Below are 20,241 nucleotides of genomic sequence, written 5' to 3' on the forward strand. Positions count from 1 at the left end.
TGTAAACTTGATAAGAAAAATATGTATTTTAGTGATCCTATTGACAGACAATTAGATTTGTACAAGTGTAATATGCAGACTTTATTCTAGTGATTCATGACATCTTCTCAGTCCTCTCAGACAATGTTAATTTTATGAGCGAGTGGGGCAATGAGGTGTTGATACGTTTATAGTGTAGCATTGATTTACAGTACCAAATCCAACTGCATACTTGTCAGTAAATATTTAAAAACAAAAAGTGATAAGATGGTCATAGTGATTAGGTAATCTGTAGGCACAAGCATCAGGCCTTAGTCATACAAATCCAATTTGTTGTTGAGTTCTGTGCAGCCCTTGAGGAAGAGGAGGATTGTGGAGATGTTTCAAGAACAAAGGATTCAATTGTGCAAAGTTAACATCACCATCTTGCTTCTAACTAATACATCCACAGACTTGCATTAGCACAGACTGTGGTCACAGCTGCTTTACAAGAGATTTTTTTTTTTTACCAAACTACTGTATTAATCACATGAAGGTTTCTGTTCAGTGCCCTGAGAAGACTTCTGACGTGGCTTGGCGCTATGTACATAAACTGAATTGAACTGAATTGAACAAGTGTTGTTTGGACCACATTTCAAGCAAAACGTTCAGACAAACAATGGCTATTAAAACCTATTAAGAATAGCAAGAAATTATGATTTAAGTACGTTGGGTGATAGAACACGAGTGCTTCAAAATTTCATTCATGTGTGAGTATATATAAAAACTAAAACTACACTACAGGCTAATGTTTGGGCTGCTGTTTAATATACTGTTTTATTTTACATTATTAGTGTTTAGCGTATATCAGATCCTTGTGGGTTAGCATGAGGTTAGGTGGTTGTTTTGTACAATCACTCAACATGTAAAGACACTGTGCTGATGATTATCCATGATGCTTTTTTCTTGCCTTTAAGCTGCTGTATTCATGCCCATCTGCTCACAACAGACTCATGTTCAGGCTGCTGTTTAATACACTGTATTAAATTATATTATTATTGTTTAACATATATCTTAGATCCTTGTATACTGTTTTTTTTTATAGTTTATATTAGTGCTATTTTTGGGTGTAACTGGGATCTTAAGCACACAATTTCATTCCACCTCATGTACCACATGTGATGCGAATGACAAAGAACCTTGAAACCATTTCCATAAATGTTCAACAGCTTCCAGCAGTGACTGAAGGAACAGGGGCCATGACAATGTGCTTATAGTCACCATCTTTGAAAAAATATATGACTGTACATTTCAGTAAATCATCAGCTGATGTGCAACTAAAACACGAGCATATGCAAGTCAAAATCACCACAAACAATTCCATTATTTGGCTTAATCTCTTATTTACAAACAGAAATGACAACAAAACAATGTTGCTTTTTTAAAGCACAGAAGATCAAGTAAAAAAGACATGAAAACATGTTTGAATCCACATCAATATCTAAGCAGACTAAAGTCAGTTCAGTTCTCAGCATTCCCATTCGCATCATAAGAGTCTTTTTTACTGAATGCTGTGCTGTTGAGCGATTCAAACTTCTCTGAAGTGCAGCAAAGAACAGAGAAAAAGGAAGTTCCTGCTTCCCTCCCTAGGATTCATTGTCATCATCAGTGATTCACCCCAACATAGGACAAAATGTGACTTTTTTAATATTGCTATTAAAACAATACAATAATAATAAAATAAATTTCACGCCAACTCTGTCTGTACTTTCCCAGTAGGGGTGTAAATCACCAGCTTTACCATGATATGATATTTAATTGATTTGTTTGTATGACAATATGATTTTTCTCGATATCACAAAGTCTGTCACGATACGATTTTGATTCTATTCGATTCACAAGTCTACGATCGATATATTGTGATATCAAATGCCCATCTCATTCACATATAAATACATTTACAAAATCTATTCAAATATGATTTAACAATTTAATTTCTGCTATTACAGGCACCAGGCATTTAAATAAAAAAACATTTTTTTCTTAATTAATGAAAAAATTAAAATAAATGACCTGTTCAGTATAGTCTCACATTTCTCATGTTTAAGTGCATTTTTTAAACTAGTTAACTTAAAAGTGCCCTGATTACCTTTCAGTTATAAAGAAACAAAAATAGATATTGAGCTTACATAACATGGATATCACTGCTGTGTTTGTTCTTCAGGTGAGCGACCAAATTTATTGTTTCCCGAGTATTTTAACTCACACTGGCACCTGTTGCATACGACATGAGTTTTGTCTGTTGAGCCGTTCTTCTGCTGGAATCCAAAATATTTCCATGGAGTTGATTTAAATCCAGCAGGAGAGTGAATTTCATTATCTGTGTTTTCTGCCTCGTCTGCCATGTTGCTGAGGCGGCCGCAGAGCGCAGCCGCGCACGGAAATGGTGACACAGACGTGCCTTGGGAATTTCAAAATAAAAGCGCATTTTAAAGATGATGATATGAATCGATGTTTTTGTTTTGCCACGATATAATTGAATCTTTAATCATTTAATTGATAAATCTGATGTAAATCGATGTATTGTTCCACTCCTATTTCCCAATTGATAAAATTATGAAGAACATCAATGATCACGACAAGAGTGTGGTGTGTCAAAGGGAAGCTGGATCAGAGAATGAAAGTAACCAGGAAATCAAAATACAGTACATTACAGTCGTCCCTCGCTACATTGTGGTTAGTTTTTCGCAGATTCACTATATCGTGGTATCTAAGTAAGATTGGACATGACACAATTAGCTGATTGATGGATGAGCCAGTCAACCTCAGATGGCACAGAGGTTAGAGAAAGCGAGCCAGTGATCAGAAGGTCACTGGTTCAACTCCTTGGAGAGACGACAAAAACCACACTCAGGGTCCCTGAGCCCTTGAAACAAAACAACTTAAAGATTTTATAAAACAAAAACAAAAAATCTTGCGGGGTAGCAGTTTAATAATAAAGTATTGCAACTCTATTTTAACCTTTTTCAACAACTTGTATAAAAATTCAAGCATTTTTCAAATCTTCAGAACATAACATTAAAATTCAAGCCCCTCGAATTTCCAGCATCAATAATTAAACCCTAACACAGGGTGTTACAGAAAATGTTTACAAAGCTGACAATTTAGGACAAAAATTTTACCAGCTTACTGAAAAATCACAAATAATACAAAACATCTGTCTGGTGAAAACACTTTTATGGTACTGAGGAACCATTTTGAATTGTCCTCTCCAAATTAAGTGTCATAAGTGAGGAAAGTAAGCGTTGATTAATGAGCCAGAAAATAAACGAGGAACTATTAACTTCATGCTCCAATTAGGATGAAACAGAAAAGCAAAACAGTCTGTAGCATCTATACACTTCATTTAACTAGAAGACCACAGATCTCTATTTAGATTTTAAGAACAACAAATGTTTAATGGTTACATCACACAATTCAGTTTAAATAAATCGTCTTAACCTGCAAAATCAAACTACAGTTCAAATAAAGCAATACAATCAGTGTTACTCCTTAGGTGGTCATATAAATGCTGGTTAGAAAAAAAGACAGTTGTCATATTTCTGAAAACACTAACTAAAAAAGGAAATCAAGCTTAGAGCTGCACAATATTTGAAAAACTTGTAGTGTGCAATATTATCTTTAACACTGTGATGTTACAAAATTGGCTGTAATAAACCCACATGCCCCACTCTTTCTCTTATGTCATCACCATGAACAAAACCAGGTGTGGGCATCTAGACCACTGAGAGTCTGTTGGATTGGCCCAAACAATTATATGCAGGACATGGACGCGTGGTACTTAAAACACAATGGACTATGATTTACTGCTGTCCAAGCAGTCCATTGGAATATTTATATTGCACTCGTTGATATTGTGATGCAAATTTTTAATGTGTTGTGCAACCTTTAATCTAGCTGTTTAAAACAATACTATTGTAAGTGTAGTTGTTTAACAACGTGGGAATGTTAAAACAATAAAAAGTGTCTTAGATGCATCATGTGAACAGGTACATTAAGTAAGGATGCACCAATCCTTTTTGGTTTTTAACTTCCGATCCGATCCCGATACCTTGATCTGGATATTGGTCGATACCGATACCATCCCGATAACATCATCATTATTGATTTTATACGAGGCTGTAATAATCTCCTCTCTACAGGCAAGTACAATTTGTACAAATATATGTATGCATGTCTAAAAAGGCAACTTGAGGTAAGTTTTATTAATGTTGGCCCAGTTTCAAAGTTAGAAGTAAATCCTGCTAACACAAAACATGTTTTTATTCCTAACTTTAAAGTCAGAGTCAGTCAGAGTTTTGTTGTCATACACTCCATATGTGGTACATGTGGTGGAATAAGATTATGTACACAGGGTCCCACATCCCACAATAAAATGTAAAAGAAAAAAGCAATAAGATCTAAGACACGAAATAAGAAAAACATCAACTAAATATACACTAAGCACTAATAGCATAAAAACAATATGCCGATGTGGATATTAAAGTGGATATTAAAGTGATTAGATGGCTTCAAACATCTGCTAAGTTCATGGCAAAAACCAACACAGACATGTTCCTGTATTTAGTATTTTACATCGCTTTATAATGGAGCTGTTTTTGTTTCTTTTATTTTTCAATTCATATGTTTTGTATGACTGTCTACTGTTGAACTGATAAATATCTCCTTGAGGGTAAACGTAAACTATATATTGACTGCAAATATTCAATCAAGCTGTGAAGTAGACAGTCTGATTTCAGTCAGCTGCGCTCAGTCTGTCCCTCCTCCGAGACGGGCAGACTGACCGTGGCTGACCAAAATCAGACTGTCTGCTTCGGACTGAACGAGAGGAACACACCGCTGAAGGCACGGAGCTTGAACGTCCAACATAAAACACTTTACCGCGGTGCCTGGCTAAACAATCCCCGTGCTCTTTAATGTGGTGCTTTTTCAAATGTTTATTAAGTTCTATGTATTGTAGGTCGCGACCGAGCTTCCTCCTCTCGGTACGGCAGCTCTGCAGATTGCACGTTGCTGTCTTGCTGTGTTTAGTGTAAAATACTTCCACACAGTGGACAGGTTACGATGAAAAGTTGGTCAGCCGTTAGCCACAACGCTGCTCAGTCCTTAGTTTAAAAGCAAGTTCAAGTTTAAGCTAACCTCAAGTTTAAAAGCTGGCTGCAAACTATGAAATGGATTCCCTGAATGTGAGACAGGTCTTATTACTCTGGGTTTCATGAAACATGCCTACGTTCAGGAAATCCATTCATAGTTTGAAGCCAGCTTGCAGAGCAGCTGGCAGGGAATCACATGTGGAGACATTTCATCAGACACAGACATGCATCATGGATCGGAAATCTCTGGAGGTTGGATCGAAAAAATCCGATATGTAAATTATGCTGTATCAGAGGCCGATACAGATACTGGATCGACCCCATCCCTAACATCAAGTGGATTCAACTTTAAAGCGACTGTGACATGCATATCCTACAAATACAAAAATGGAAGGAAATATTTTAATATTTAAGAATTTTTGGCTAAAAACACAATATTATTCATTTTGCCACATAACTGGCACATTTTCCTTTAAACTTAGTGCAGTCAAAGTGAAACAGGAAGTGACATCAAAGGAGAACTCTTTAAAAGGGGGAACTTCCTGGTTTGTGTTCATTGAAACAATATCTAAACCCTGACTCTTCTTCATCTCTTTGACTCTAAATGTCAGATTCTTCTCTGCTGTCTGTGTTGGCCATTGTAGCAAAGATCTGTTCACATGCAGGCATTCCCCTTTGACATCACTTCCTGTTACTGTGCATGCAAAGATCTCAACAACTGTGCATCTCCGCAGCTTGAAATTTATTTTACAATATGTTTTTAATGTTGTCTTTCCAAAAATGCATTTGTATTTATTACTAAATTTTGATGTCACAGGCACTTTAAGGTTCACACTTCAAGCCCTGTTTTTATTCTTTATCACCCACTGCTGAAGATAAAAGATGTGATAATGTTTTTGTCTGTATTTTTTTGTCAGTTCTTTTAGAAAAATATATTAGTAATTATTAAATCTAACAAATTAACTTTTTGAGTCAACCACTTTAAGATTGCCCGCCCCTATAGATTATTGACCTTACTGGGAAAGATTAAAAATACTATAATTCAGACTATTTTACAGATATTGATCTACATTTGATGCGGTAGTGGCTGAGTCATTAACACGTGCTCGCAATATCACAATATCACCAATAATAATAATAATAATAATAATAATAATAACTAAGTTTTGACCAGATGGATTTAATTCTGTCATTCCTCACCATAAGATAGTCTTAGTTTAAAAGTCTGGCATGAAAAGCAGTGGACAATGTGAATGTTGACAAGGAATAATAGACTCTGAATAGATAACAGGTATTTTTAGAGGAAGCAGATCCCAAGTTAAATTATCACAAAGCCACTTGGTTGTCAACACAGAATATATTAACCCAACTATATATTATATTGTAATTTATTGATTTTTAAAGTCATGTCTGCTGACCATGTCTGGATTTTGGCTTCGACAGACTGTGGAATGAAAGTCAAATGTTTATCAGCAACTTTAAATTAGGCCATCTATTAACCTGAAAAGAGCAAAAAAAAAGATAAATAGAGGACTATACCTCCGTTCTTTGAACAGCACCCAGTATCTTCACATTAAATTAGGAGCAGCATTAAGCCATCTGTTTTCGAGCTCATCAGAACGATTATGCTCAAAGAGGAAGTGTCCAACTGTTGCTCTCAGCAAACACTTCATTCCTAAATAATTAATTCAATTCAGCTCTTCAAAAAAATAAATAAATAAATAAACACACTGACGTCATCAGACTGACTTGTCGTTTGGGTAACAGCGACAGTGTTGAACAAGTTTACAGTACAGATTATAGTGCCTCTAGTAAACACAACTGGGGTGGTTAATAAAGTATAAAGCCTACTCCGGCACAGGCGAGTCCTCTTAATGTCAGAATGTCTTAAGTAATGATAGAATAGCTGTAAATACGAGGGTGTTAAAAGTTTTACTGTTTCAAGATAGGACTGGGCGATGTATCGAATAAACTCGATGTATCACGAGTTTTTCAATTTACGGTGGTTAAAATGGCTCTTTCGCAAACATCGAGTATTATTAGACTTGAAAATCTGTGGTTCTTTTGCTCCCATCTGTGCTCAACTTCATGCGGCCCATCTTTCTCCCTCACTGAATACAAATACAGCCCCTCATGTGCTGCTTCACACATGCTTACCAACGTCGGGAAGGCGGCGCAGCTGAAGAGAATTATTATTTGATATACTGTATGTAAATTGTTCATTTTTTTTAGAAATGTATTTAGTACATTTATAGCTGTTTGCTAATAAATGTGCATGTGTGACAATTGGGACATCACTTTGACTCTGGAATATATTTTTATTATTTTATGGAAATACATTGTTTTTAGATATACATCGTATATCGTGATTTATCTTAAAAATATCGAGATATTAATTTTGGTCCATATTGCCCAGCCCTATTTTAAGATTATTTATTTATTTATTGCAATATGTTGCAGAAATAAAATTGAAGGACAAAAAATAGGAAATGAAATAAAACAAGTCAAAAGATGGAAAAGTTGTGTTAACACTGTCTTGCTAATACTGTTATCTTTTTTTAATACCAAATCCACTTTTTCTTCTTTTAAATGTTGGCACAAGTTCATCAGAAACATCCAATCAGGAAAATTAGGTGTCAAGTTGTCTGAAACGCTGGTCTCTAGAAATGTCAGATTTCCACCCTCCTTTAGTCGAGGGATTTCCAGCAGGAAACCACTGAAGCCTGAAGGTGAACGGCTGAGACATGCGTCAGGCTCGTATCTCATCTCAATGGCTCACTGTCAGAGGCCGCAGCGGTCAGAGCCTCATGGCCGTCAAGGAGATCCGCAGCCGCTGTCCAGACAGAAAGACTGAGCTGAATCTACATGAGATTTATGAAAAATACTACGATTGTGCGAGGCAGCAGGAAAAAAGACATGGGTAAAAGGGATGGTTTATGTGACCTCAGCTGTTGCTAGAAAGAAAAGATGAGAAAAAGTGGGTGAGAAAAATGTGAGAACACAGAGATGGGTTTTATTAAACTGGCAATTTTATAAACCAAATTTGATGTGCCACACAAACACAAAACAAGAACATTCAAACTGAACTAAATTAGTCTAGAACAAAAATAAAAACATATTTATTTTATTATACTAGTTATGGCAAGTGGGTTGTCCAGTCCCATTTTAAGAGAAATGAACCAGGCAGGAAGTGGTGTTTGATATTTACAGTCACTACTGATCACTTCCCTGCTAAACACCTCCCAAACAAAAAAAAGGCCAGTACTACTGAATAATGCACCTACACCGACTGAAAGAGGAAGCAAGACAGGCGGAGATCTACTGTCACTTCTACCAGCCTTCCTACACAAGTGGACTCCGACACAATTTGCCTCTTTGCATGTTACAATAAAAATGCATCACTGAATGTTCATGCATCTATTTAGATTCAGTGAACTGTGTGTGTGCTCTCAGCAACACAGTTATTTAAAAGCTACAAACTCTAGATGCGAAACAATTCAGAAAATTATAATAGGCTGAATGCATCTATGCAAAGTGATGCTGCAAAAGCTGCCAGGATTGTCCATCATCTGTGATGAGATACATATACAGTACATATCAGTTTACTGTAAGCTATAAAGCAGATTCACCAATAAACCCCTGATCTTTTATTATATTTACTTATGTTAAGTCAGGAGGAAAAACACAAACAAACAAGCTAAACACTGCCATGCCCGTCTTGGACAAGCTTCAAATGTGCAATGAGATGGTCAGTGGACAGACAGGGGAGCAGTTTCTTGCCTGCTGAGCACATAAGCCAGGCTCAAAGCCCAACATGAGACAGCAACACAGCTCAGCTTCTTGCAGCTTTAAGGATCAACCCTTCAACCCCACAAAATGAACTCATCACTAATTAAAATTGGGCCAACGTGTAGCTATTTCTGCAGACTCGTTCTGTCGCCTCAAGCCCTTATTCAAGCTGCACTTCAACCGGACTAATCCTATGCAGCCATCAGTGAAATGAAAGAGGGTCACAGACAAAGAGATGTTCATCTGTGAAGCTGCTGCTGCTTTAGGAGAAGTGTTTTAGCAGGCATGCATTCTGATGTGAAATTAAGACGTGGAGTTACATTCAAGAATGACATTTAAAAAAATATAAATGACAAAAAAATGGCCAAGACATTTGCTTAAAAAGAAAAATAATTAAAAGGTAGTCAGTACAGATTCACTAGGTGCCATGTTGGGCATACCAACATACAGGCAGCGGTTCAGCTCTGACAGACACAGTGTACAGATTCCTAACATGCTGCAGTCTGGTCATCCAAATTCCTTAGAGGATAATGAATGCCAATCCCCCACACCCCACCCAGTTCAACAAGTCAACAGATTTCTCTAATAGACAGTCTCATAGTCGGCACTCTGCACCAACATGGGAGCCAAAACAAGGGTATCCTCTCATAAAAGTGATTTATTTTGTCTGTTGTTTTCATTCTACTATGATTAAGGATCACTTCTAAACATGCTGCATGCCATGTAATTGTCACAGAGCCAAAAAGGTCAACTGAATACAATGCAGGGCACCCACAAAATCCCTATCTTTGGTATCTGACCCTCCCTTTGCCGCTGTTGTTGTTCAGATTCTGATGTAAAAGTTAATCACTGGTCATATCTGCTGAGCCTATCAGTTATGTAAATTGACGACAAGATCTCACTGGGTGATATTCTGATTTCTGAGCAACCACAACACACTGGCATGCTGGGTATCATGGACAGGCACTGAGATAATACACTAATCGACAGATTTTTTTTTCCCCTGAGAAAACCCCAGGGCCAAGATCAGGGCTGATAAGGTGAGAAACAACAGACGGCAGACAGTGTTCACCAAAACTTCATGGGAACTCCACAAGGAGACGCACACACATTGTTATAGTCTTGCCATGGCTTGCACAGGTATGGACATTTTAACAATGCAGACCTTGAGGAAGTGAGTCAGTAAACCATGCAAAAGGTGGAAGGACAGCAGTCAGTTTTTTTGTTGTTGCTATCTACCTGGATGATTGAGCTTACAAACCTTTTTCTGAACCACTTTGGCCTTGGTTGTCCTCAGGCTGTTTCTGTGAGTAACAAGTTGGTCATTTGGCCTAAAACATTTGATTGTTGTACATGATGATTGATCGTTTTGGATGGGTGTGTTTTGCATGTGTTAAAGTCCTACTTCTGAGATTCCAATAGGAGGTTGGCTTGAAACACAGCAACGAACGCTATGGGGCAGACCTGGTTGGCAGGCTGCAGACTGACAAAGTCCTCTGGATGGGGGACGAACGTTTCTCACTTAAAGAAACTGGTCCAGATGACACGATTTAACTGTTTTTGTTGACAGCAGTCAGTGTATGCAATGAACCCACAAAACACATCTATCAATAAAACATTTGTCTGTAAGCATCTTACTGAGCTACAATACTTCCACTATGGATTTTTCTACATTAAACCTGGCTGTTAACCCCCAGATCTGAAAAATAAAATAAAATTTTAAAATACCTTCTTGTGGGATAAATATGACAAACAGCTTCTACCCTGAAGCTCTTAGACTCATAAATTCCTAACCAGAAAAATCACAGTAATTCCACTTTAATTGCTGATATGTCACTTTATCCGTGCTGCTGATTATCTATAATGTTGACTCCTTACCCATAAGCTGCTATATTCATACCCATCCGCTCACAACAGACTCATGTTCAGGCTGCTGTTTAATATACTGTATTATATTATTACCATATTATACATAGGATATGTCCAGGACATCCTTGTAAAAGAAATCGATGATCTCAATGGATTTCTTCCTGGTAAAATAAAAAGTATATAAAAATGTTTTACATTATTATTGTTTGGCGTATAACTTAGATCCTTGTATAGTTTTTTTTAATAGTTTATATTGTTGCTATTTTGGGTGTAACTGGGTACACAATTTCGTTCCACCTCATGTACCACATGTGATGAGAATGACATCAAGTCAACAAGACATGATAAGAACCTTGAATGTATGAGTCAACACAAGATCACAGAAGTGTCTTCAATGATTAAACAGGGCTAATGCAAGAAGCTTCTGTTTCCCCAACAATCTGCGTGAAATGCATCCTTCTCAAATGTGACACATGTCCAGCCTTTCAACAAAAAGATACATCCCACAGAAAAGCCTGGTCAGTGACTAGAGGCAGATTAATCTTGATTGAAGGAAAGAGCTGGAACTCAGCACAATCCTTCATTGTCACAAAAGACAAAAATATATTGTAGGGTCTCTTATCGGACAGAATTGATCTGTCGTGTTTGTCATACTCCTTTTGGAGCTAAAATGATAACAACAAACAAACAAACAAACAAAACATAACAGTACAGTATTTGCGTGTAACATGTCTCTTCAGAGTTCTTCCCACTTTTCACTCAGCGTTACTATCTCGTAAAAACACACACCCAGCCCTAAATACAGCCCTCCAGACTTTACGACACTCAACCACACACCATGTTAATTGGGAGAAGAGGAAAAGGGAAAACACCAAAACCAGAAATACCGTAATACCAGTTTGTCCGACTATGGAAGCAGGGAAGAAAAAAAAGGGGGGGGGGGGGGGGGGGGGGGGGGACTCGGTGATTTGGGGCACAACCACGAAAGCGCCCATGTCATAACTACATTTAAAACAGGCGAATAAGCCAACATAATTCTAACAATTTATTTGTTTTGAGTACCTGTGGCTTATTATTTTGTTAAACCGAACTGCTGTATAAGTCAGAGAGGGTCAAACCCACGGTGCTCCGTGCTGTCCGATAATGGATCTCGTGGCGTTACACTGAACGTTAACTAGCAGCTAAAGCTAACGCACAGCCAGGTTAATCGTTAGCTCCGAACAGCCATAACTGCTTTCTAGTTCCCTTAAACGCTGTCGGGGAATGTAAACCAGAGTCCGAAACGCACAGCGTAAAAGCCAATAATGGCATACTCTTTTTGAGTCTCGGGCTGTTGCTGCCTGCAACAGAGACAAAAACAGTCAACTCACCCAAAAGATCCCACCGTGGTGTCGAGCAGATGTTGCTATGGATCAGCGATGAAAGTCCATTAGGATAACCTGTGGTTGGGCGCATCCGGTGTTTGTGGCAGTAATATCAGGCAATCCAAAACGGGGCTTCGCTTTGACGGTTGTCTGCACTCTGACTGCATATGTGTATGTTTATGTGTGTCTGTAACAAGGCCCGCTACTGGAAGGAAATGGTCTCCGCTCTGTTAACCGGACGCGCATGCGCAAAGCGATACAAAGCTACAAGGCTGAACAGTCCGCGAGCACAGCCACGTGGCCAACAGGAGCACAGCCACGTGGCCAACAGGTGAAGACTTGTTCCACCACATATCAACTACCAGTCTGTTTTAGATTAAAAACCTGTTATCAGGAAGTGGTGCAACCTGTTTTACATACATTTTATATTTTTTAGGGATATGAAAAGTGATAATTATTTTATTTCCATATTTAAACTTTTGAGCAAGTTACTGTGGACGTCGTGCAGTTATTTATTATTAACAAACTCAGTTCAGCCTTGGGTATTATCCCTTTTGTGACCAACTTTGTTGATGCTCAGTTTGTCTTGCAACATACTTAAAGTTTTCAAAACCAATAAATAATATTTTCAACCTCAATCTGGGAAATTGGATTCTTTTTTTAAACACCTGTTGAAGCTATCCTTCCTTGTAACAAAGTTAAGTCAGGTCCTGTTCATGGTTTCTTTTTGTTAAAACGTTTCATCTTTCATCCAAAAGTTCATCAGTCCAAGGAGCCACAACAAACTCAGTCAGCAAATGTCAGCAAAACAAAGGCGATGATAGTGGACTTCAGGAAGCAGTGTGGAGGCCAGCACTCCACCTTCTTCATAAACAACGCTGAAGTGGGGCAAGTCAGCAGCTTCAAGTTCCTCAGCGTTCACAGTACTAAGGATTTGTTCTGGACATTACATACAGATACTGTGGTCAAGAAAGCCCAAAAAAGACTCTACTTCTTAAGAAGACTAAAGAAGTTTGGTACTAACACCAGCATCCTCATTAATAGAGAGCCTGCTGACAGGCTGCATCACAGAATGGTGTGGGAACTGCACCAATCAGAGACAGAACACATTACAGAGGGTGGTGCAAACAGCAGAGGACATCACTGGTAGCAGTCCAGGTCATCTACCACAGCCGATGTCTGCGTAAAGCATGCAGCATCATTAAGGACCACATCCACACAAGGACTTTCCCGTCTACTACCTTCAGGCAGGCGATACAGGAGCCTCCCATCACGCATGAAAAAACTCAAAAACAATTATTATTACCCACAAACTGTCAGATTTCTGAACTCAACAATAATACTGACCAATTGACAATAACATTGCACCAAGCCACATCTGTGACACCTAATGTTTATTGCTGCTGTACTATGTGGCTGTATCATGTAAGCTGTGCCTGGCCCTGGTGGTACAGTCATGTGTAAATAGATAGTACAAGAGTGGACTGAGGACACAGCCCTGAGGTGTACCTGTGCTGAGGACTAGTATAGAGGAGAGGTGACTGCCGATTCTCGCTGTCTGTGATCTGTTGGTGAGGAAGTCCAGTATCCAGCAGTAGATTGACTTTTCCAGGCCCAGTGTGGTGAGCTTGGAGACCAGTTTGGAGGGGTAATGGTGATGAATGCTTAGCTGTAGTCAGCAAAGAGCATTCTCACAACGGTGCTTTCCTGCTTCAGATGGCTGAGGGAGGTGTGCACTGCTAAAGCAATAGTGTCATCTGTAGACCTGTTTGCTCTATCACTTTGGCTGTACCTGCTGAAGTCAAACCTGCGAGCCTGTAACTGAACCATCTCATGAAGATTTTAATGAACATTACATCTACAATTGATCATCTTTTGGAGTCAATCCAAAATGATGGCCACCACAGCCAGTCAACCTTACAAAGCAGAAAAATGGCTATATTTCAGTCCGTTTTACAGATATTGAGGTTGTGCATAACCTTATTTCCAAGGTTTAACTAAAATGGCTTTAAGTCAGTCTTTTTTTAACCTAAGATTATAGATAAAAACGCTGGGATGAAAGTTAGAGTGTAAAATGCATTTTTCAAGGTATGCTAGACCTTTGAACTCATTATTATTTTTTACAATAGCACTTTCTGATTACAGCTGTGTTCATATTTTTTTTGTCTTTGCACAGTAACAAAGCAAAACGGCTGCAGCCACTGTCCTTTATTATACAGAGGTTTTAAAGCAATCTGTTGACTGGGATCTTCAACAGGTTAAGTTGATTTAATATGGATTATTTTTGGAGGTAATTTCCAAGAAATCAAGGCCAAATAATCTTCAGATATCTGTCAAGTGAATAAACTCTGTTCAACTTAAACTAGGGTTAGTCCCCCCATCATATGGCAAGGGGAGTGGCCCGAAATCCAACGGCCAACTGCTGACTGGTTCTGAGTTTCTCCCTTTTTTTTGTTGCTTGTTTTAACTGGGGCTTCCAGTTTGCATTTGTGTTCAGGTGCTTTGTGATTAAAATTCTTTAAGTCTAAATGACAATCATCTGGGCCTCATATGTTGTGCGTTTTGCCATTTACTCCAGGGCATAACATAGCCGTTAACCGATGCTGTTTTTGCTTTGTTTTGTTTACAATTTTTAATTTACCCGTTATTTATACAGGTAGTCTCATTGAGTCACGAGAACTCATTTTCAAGAGACCCGTTTATTTGGGAGCAAATTGTGGGGGTTAAGGGTCTTGCTCAGGGGTCCAGAGTGGGGCAAGTGAGGGTGGAGGCAGGCGTGGGTGTATCACCTTTTCCACCCACATTTTGATGTTCACAGTACTGGGAGTTGAGCCTGCGACTTTCTGATCACAGGCCCATCTTCTCTAACCTCTGCGCCACCACTCCAATTAACAGTCGCAAAATAAAACCTTAAAACAAGAGTTGGCACTGTCGTAGAAGTGTCAAAAATGTGTAATCCTTATGTTTTTCAAAATTCAAACAGCCATAATCCTAGAAAAATTCATCTGGCTTAAAATATTTAAATCCCTGGAATGTGTACTTAAAAGTTTTGCATGATCTGAGGAACTTCAGAAACACAGACAAGTAAATCCAGCAGGAACATCAGATTTCTCTTTTTATATTTCATTTTTGTGCTCAAATAGTACAATCAAATAATGTCAAAATAAATGTTAAATTTTTTTTAAAGAATTGCTCCTGAGATGCACAGTATTAAAAATAAATAAAAATACGTCAATACATAAATACTTAGTGCTACAGCCATTACAGTACTTGACAAAAAGCACCTTTTTGAGAGGATCATGCCTTCAAATGAAATGACTGAAGCATCACAATAAAGGTGTGGTTGTTGCATCAGCACACACTTGTAAACTGAGCTGTGCGTGAAGCCACAGCTGCAATCTACAGGAAACATACTGTTTCAGCTGATTTCACTGACCACAGGAGCCTGAGGTCAATGATACACTCAGTGCTCAGCATTTTATAAATATCACATCAGTGTCGAGGGGTTATCAAACGGTAGGAAAGAACAAGAAACAGATTCTTTACAAAAATAAGACTCCATGCTCCACGCTCACATACAGTTCATTCTCCTGTCAGATGATCAGGAATGTGTCAAAAACATTTAAAAGAATTGCTACAAAGTCTTGTTTCAGTCCTATAGCTGTTCCTAAACATATACAACTCATTTTACTCACTAACAGAAAATAAACAAACACTGGAAATCCCTACACTGGGTGCAGAGGGATCACAAACTTGCATCCGAACGGTGAGTAGTAGCTGATGCCAACTTCTGAGTACACCAGTTTGGGAATGCCAATGTCACAGAGGTAGAGTCTGCTCTCATTCTCTGCTAGAGGTAGAGGAAGACCTAAAGACAGGATCCACTTTGACTCCACGGTCTGAGGCTGTTCACTGATTGGAGGATCGATACTTAGGACTGGAGCTCGATTCCTGTTGGCCCAGTCAGCAGCTGACTGGTACCAGGACTGCTCCCTCAGCAGTGGGTTCTCATGGCTGTTGAGGCAGTTGATGACCAGATCGACTGGACTTACTGGTAGTTCTGGGACATGTGCAGAGGAAGAGAAGGCAAAAAGTATTTTATTTTAACAAAGTTGTGTTCTGATTATGTTAAGTTTATTTAGCTTCTTACAGTGGTGCTTTTAAGTGTGAACCCTTTAGAATTTTCAATATTTCTGCATAAATATGACCTAAAACATCAACAGATTTTCACACAAGTCCTAAAAGTAGATAAAAAGAAAAGAACCCAGTTAAACAAATGAGACAGAAATATTATACTTGGTCATTTATTTATTTATTGATGAAAACGATCCAGTATTACATATTTGTGAGTGGCAAAAGTATTTCATTTGAAGGTGAAATTAGAGTCAGGTGTTTTCGATGAATGGGATGATGATCAGGTGTGAGTGAACACCCTGTTTGATTTAAAGAACATGGATCTATCAATGTCTGCTCTTCACAACATGTTTGTGGAAGTGGATTGTGGCACAAACAAAGGAGATTTCTGAGGAGCTCAGAAATAAGAGTTGTTGATGCTCATCATGCTGGAAAATGTTACAAAACCATCTGTAAAAAGTCTAGACTCCACCAATCCACAGTCAGACAGATTGTGTACAAATGGAGGAAATTCAAGACCATTGTTACTCTCCCCAGGAGTGGTCGACCAACAAAGATCACTCCAAGAGCAAGGCGTGTGGCAAAGTCACCAAGGACCCCATGGTGACTTCTAACCAACTGAAGGCCTCTCTCATATTGACTGATGTTGATGTTCATGAGTCCACCATCAGGAGAACTCTGAACAACAATGTGTGCAGGGTTGAAGGAGAACACCACTGCTCTCCATAAAGAACATTGCTGCTCGTCTGCAGTTTAATAAGATCACGTGGACAAGCCAGAAGACTGTTGAAAGAATGTTTTGTGGACGGATGAGACCAAAATAGAACTTTTTGCTACAATTGAAAAGCATTGTTTGGAGAAAGGACAAAACTTCATTCCTGCATAAGAACCTTATCCTATCTGTGAAACATGGTGGTGGTAGTATCATGGTTGGGGCCTATTTTGCTTCATCTGGGCCAGGACGGCTTGCTGTCATTGATGAAACAATGAATTCTGAATTATATTAGATAATTCTGAAGGAAAATGTCAAAACATCTGTCCATGAACTGAATCTCAAAAGAAGGTGGGTCATGCAGCAAGACAATGACCCTAAACACACAAGTCGTTCTACCAAAGAATGGTTCAAGAAGAATAAAGTTCATTAGTCCTGACCTGAATCCAATCCAGATGTGGAAGGACCTCAAGTGAGCAGTTAATGTGAAGAAACCTACCAACATCCCAGAGCTGAAGCTGTTCTGTGTAGTTGCAGTTATTGCTACACAGGAGAAAGTGGGGGAGGGAGGGGGGTCACGCCAGATACTGAACGCAAAGGTTCACATACTTTGGCCACTCACAAATATGTAATACTGGATAATTTTCCTCAATAAATAAATGTCCAAGTATAATATTTTTGTCTCATTTGTTTAACTGGGTTCTCTTAATCTACTTTTAGGACTTCAGTGAAAATATATTGATGTTTTAGGTAATTTATGCAGAAATATAGAAAATTATAAAGGCTTCACAAACTTTCAAACACCACTATACATTTAAATGCTAAAAGCGCAAAAGTTCTCCAAAATAATCATCTGTCTGATCTTCCAAGTACAACAATGAAAGTCCACTAGAGGGCAACATTTACCTCCAGTGTGACGGTGTGATTGCCAACTGGTACAGACTCTGTGGTTCAGTATAAAACCTCCCGTCACAGTAACTGACTAAAACACTGATGAGTTTTACCTCTGACGTTAGCCACTTGCAGACCACTCGTCCTGCTGTAGAGGCGAGCTTCACTGGTGACTGAATCCTCCATCTTGAAAAAGCTGGGCAGAAACAAAATAACTTCCACTTCATGATTGGCCAGGTGTCTACCACAACTGATGCCTTGGGCGCCTTGCGTGTGGGGCCCACACAGCAGGACGACTGTGGGCCTCTGGTGAGAATTTTTTGGAGAGAGCCTGTGGACAATTGAAACATAATAATAACTTAAAAAACAACAACATAAAAACAACCAACCACAGCTTTAAACTGCTTATGTTACCAAATATAACAAGTAAAAACGTAATTTCAGGAGCCTATGGATCAATTCTGCAACGCACAGTGATGAATAATGTGTTTAGACATTGTGGACAGTTTTGTTATTCACTGCTGAGCTTTTATTTTCTTTTAAATAGTATCTGATCTGCAATTAAATTAATTCTACAGCATCTGTTTGAAAGCATCCCCACTCCAAAATACTTCCTTGTTAAACTATTGAGACAAACGTACAATGTAACTGCTGTACTCCGTCCAAACCTCCTAAGAAAACATGATCATAAACAAATAAATATTAACGTCTTTGGGAAAAGGCTGTCAGCAAATTCAGCAAATTATTTGCAATAATAAACATATTTTTATGGAAACTAGTTGGTTTAGAATTGGTTAAGAACATGACCCGTGATAATGGGCAAAGTTTATCATTATTGTTTCCTACTTATAAATTCTTCGAATTAGGTTCATACTAGATAAACAACTGGGAAGAGGAAAACTTAATTTAAATAGTGAAGAGGTTCAATTACAAATTATATGAATACATCAAACAGTAAAATAAGAGGCTGTATTCATTAGAAAATGTGTATTTATTTTTTTAAGAAGCAGTCAATAATGTTTACTTACTTTACTTTATCTATTTTGTAGATAAAGTACAAACTGCCTGTAATATTTCTATAAAAGGTAAAGCTCAGTAGAAAATATATCTATAGTTAAAATTTTGGTAATAATGGTGCATTAACTGCTCATTAAGTCATGAGTTTACCTGCAAGTTTTACTAAATGGTTGTGCATCTCTGCTATGTTTAATTCAGATTGTGTCAAAGGTGATTTGAGGGAATCACAGAAATATTGGCACACCACTTTAGCATCTTTGCTACTGCAAAGCAAAACTAAACTTGATCTGAGCTCAAACTAGTTCCAGAGTAAACCTGAGACTCTCAGGCATTACACAGTGCTAAATTGATGAAAAGGATCAAAGACAATAAACCTGTTTGTTATATGAGCCACTGCGCCGCTGTTCTGTGATCCTCAGTAAGACTTCCTCACTAATAAAAATACAAAACCAAGCAGCACAGCTTCAGCCTGTAAGGATTTAAAAACACCGTGCAACCAACCACCAGTAAAAAAAATTTAAATAATCCTCACTAGAAGTCACAATCAAATATCCAACACACACATAGAAACATAAGAGCGAAGATGTCCTGACGCATGCTCAATAATCCAGGTAGATAAATCTAACAAGGTTGAGTCAGGTCCTCTGGATTAGAGTTGTATTTGGGTCTAATAAATCCGTCCCGGACCGGGCTGGACCAAGCCCGTAGATTTTTTTTTTTCCGAGCCCTACCCGGACCTAAAGGATTACTGGTAATTAGAGGGCTGACTGCGAAAAAAACAAAACAAAACAAACAAAAAAAAAAACGTTGTTTTTTTTTTTAATTAAGCTTTTATTGCTTTTGTAAGTAAATTAATTTGATATGATAGTTTTAAAAATGTAATGAAAGGAAGCTATAAGATTTATGTTTATTAAAAAGTCATCAAATGGATAGTAACATACAAAACAAATAGTCTAAAAAATCAACTGTAAAGATAGGCTGTTATACAGATGAACAAAAATATTTTTAAAGCAAAATTATTTGGAAAAATATAGAACAAGGCTATTTTAACTGAACGCGTTGCTCGCGTTGGATTTTGTAGATGCTGCTACTTCCTTCACTGCAAATGAAAGCATGTGTGGAGACGCACGCGGTAGGTGATCAGCTGATTGATCCATCCATCCATCCAACCATCCATTATCTTTACCTGCTTCTTCCTTTTCAGGTAGTGGGGGTCACTGGTGCGCCTCGAATTACCCGTTTTCCACCGTGAGTTATTTGATATATGAAGGATTCGGATGTTATTGTTTAATTGCCTCAAATTACGCTTTTTCCACCGTGAGTTCTTTGGTCTATGAAGGATTCGGATGTTATT

At 38.2% G+C, this 20,241-nt stretch overlaps 2 protein-coding genes across 2 annotated transcripts in view; both read right to left on the reverse strand.

Annotated features, from left to right (window-relative positions):
- Nucleotides 1-12,355, reverse strand: part of LOC119423693 (tyrosine-protein kinase CSK) — a 60,335-nt gene extending 47,980 nt beyond the window's left edge. Inside the window, exon 1 of the mRNA XM_037691102.1 lies at nt 12,140-12,355. The gene's annotated coding sequence lies outside the window, so the exon portion shown is untranslated. The remainder of the gene's footprint in view (nt 1-12,139) is intronic.
- Nucleotides 12,356-15,604: 3,249 nt separating this feature from the next.
- Nucleotides 15,605-20,241, reverse strand: part of LOC119430154 (enhancer of mRNA-decapping protein 3) — a 25,861-nt gene continuing 21,224 nt past the window's right edge. Inside the window, exons 6-7 of the mRNA XM_037697595.1 lie at nt 17,984-18,201; nt 15,605-16,193 (exon numbers count right to left, since the gene is read on the reverse strand). Coding sequence (XP_037553523.1) covers nt 15,859-16,193; nt 17,984-18,201 — 553 coding nt within the window. The 3' untranslated portion in view covers nt 15,605-15,858. The remainder of the gene's footprint in view (nt 16,194-17,983; nt 18,202-20,241) is intronic.

This window comes from Nematolebias whitei, chromosome 2 (genome assembly GCF_014905685.2).
Source record: "Nematolebias whitei isolate Nwh7 chromosome 2, NemWhi1, whole genome shotgun sequence".
Lineage (NCBI taxonomy): Eukaryota > Metazoa > Chordata > Actinopteri > Cyprinodontiformes > Rivulidae > Nematolebias > Nematolebias whitei.